The 1,743-nt window shown below is 33.6% G+C and overlaps 1 protein-coding gene across 1 annotated transcript in view; it reads left to right on the top strand.

Moving 5' to 3' along the window:
• SKIC3 (SKI3 subunit of superkiller complex) overlaps positions 1-1,743 on the top strand; it is a 112,913-nt gene that overhangs the window by 67,152 nt on the left and 44,018 nt on the right. Inside the window, exon 34 of the mRNA XM_019656268.1 lies at positions 305-447. Coding sequence (XP_019511813.1) covers positions 305-447 — 143 coding nt within the window. The remainder of the gene's footprint in view (positions 1-304; positions 448-1,743) is intronic.

The raw sequence follows: 1,743 nt of genomic DNA, 5'->3' as shown, positions 1-1,743 counted from the left end.
TGGCTCAAACTTTTCTTAAGAACTGAGAAATTGTGTTATCTTGCTTTTGCTATTAGTGAGCTTTTAAAATGGGCTGAATGATGAACGTGAGTGTCTGTTTGACACTTGTCCTTGGGGTCCAGTGAAAGTGAATATAATTGACGTTTCCACAGTAGCATAGTAATCTAGGCAGCTGAGCTAGCCAGCTATGGAAGAAGAGCTTTTTTCTTTTCTTTTTTTTTTTTTTGTCTTTTGGTATTTGTAAATGCTCTCATTTTTGGTAGTTTTTCAGCAACATTTTGATATTAGCAAGCCTTTAACTGTATTTCCTATGCTTAGGTGATCCTGCTGTTTGGGCTGGACTAATGGCGGCCTGTCATGCTGATGACAGACTGGCTATAGTGAACAACACTCAGCCAAAGAGGATGGACTTGTACTTGGCACTGTTATCTGCTGTTGCTGCTTCAAGTAAGTTTAAAAAAGCATTTTATACATGATAAATTCAGGGTAAAGGACTCAGAAGGATATTCCCAAAACGTAGTGGGAACAGTAGCCCTACAGTAAAGGCTGTTATGGTATCATTTAACAAAGTTTAGAAACAAACCTTGAAAAGATCAAATCATTTTCAAGAAGTGTAACTGCTTACAGAACAAAGCTCAAGAACATTATAGGAAAATGAAAACATCCAGCATTCAACAAGGTAAAACACAATGTCTGATATACAGTCAAAACTTAATAGGCATGAAAAGAAGCAGAAACATACCACTCACGAGGAGAAAACTCAATCAGTAGAAACAGATCCACAAATGACATGTGATAGAAACCTCTTTAGAATGTAATTGACTATTTAAAGCACGTATTACAACAATAACACAAAGGCCAGGAAGGGAAAATAAAAGTATTCTGTTGTAAATTTTTATATTATTAGTGAAACGGTATATTATTACTCATAGGTAGATTGTGACAGGTTAAAGATAAATACTTTACAGTAAACCTTATAGTAAGCAGTAAAAACATACAGTTGTAGCTAAGAAGCTGCTAAAGTAGATAAGTTAGAATGATAAATAATATAAAAGAAGAGGAAAAGGGAACAAAGAATGTATAAGGCAAATAGACAACAATAACAACACATTAGAGTTCAACCCAAACATTAATAATCAAGTTAAATTTTAATGGTCTAAATACCCCACTTAAAAGGCAGAAATTTTCAGATTGGATAAAAAAGCAAGAGCCAACTATATACTTATTGCCTAAAAGAAACACACAGACAAAATATAAATCTGTATTTAAATATAAAGACAAAAAGCTGAACAAGTAAAAGGATGGAAAAAGATATACCATGCCAACACTAATCAAAAGAAAGAGTGGCCATGTTAGTTTCAGACACATAAGATTTCAGAGCAAAGAATATTGCAGCGATGAGGAGGGTTATTTCACAATGGAATCAATTCATTAAAGGACATAACAATATAGGCATACCTCATTTTATTGCACTTTTGCTTATAGCACTGTGTAGATATTGCATTCTTAACAAATTGAAGGTTTGTGGCAACCCTGCATAAACAAGTCTGTCTGCACCATTTTTTTCAACAGCATTTGCTCACTTTGTGTCTGTGTGTCATATTTTGGTAATTCTCACAGTATTTTAAACTTTGTCATTATTATATTTGTTATGGTGATCTATGATCTTTGATATTACTAATTGTTTGGGGGCACCACAAACCACAACCATATAAGATGGCAAACTTAATAATTGTATGTGTT

The sequence above is a fragment of the Hipposideros armiger genome, unplaced genomic scaffold (assembly GCF_001890085.2).
Source record: "Hipposideros armiger isolate ML-2016 unplaced genomic scaffold, ASM189008v1 scaffold_257, whole genome shotgun sequence".
NCBI lineage: Eukaryota > Metazoa > Chordata > Mammalia > Chiroptera > Hipposideridae > Hipposideros > Hipposideros armiger.
Note: the sequence above shows the minus strand (reverse complement) of the source record. Positions and strands in the feature narration are given on the sequence as shown.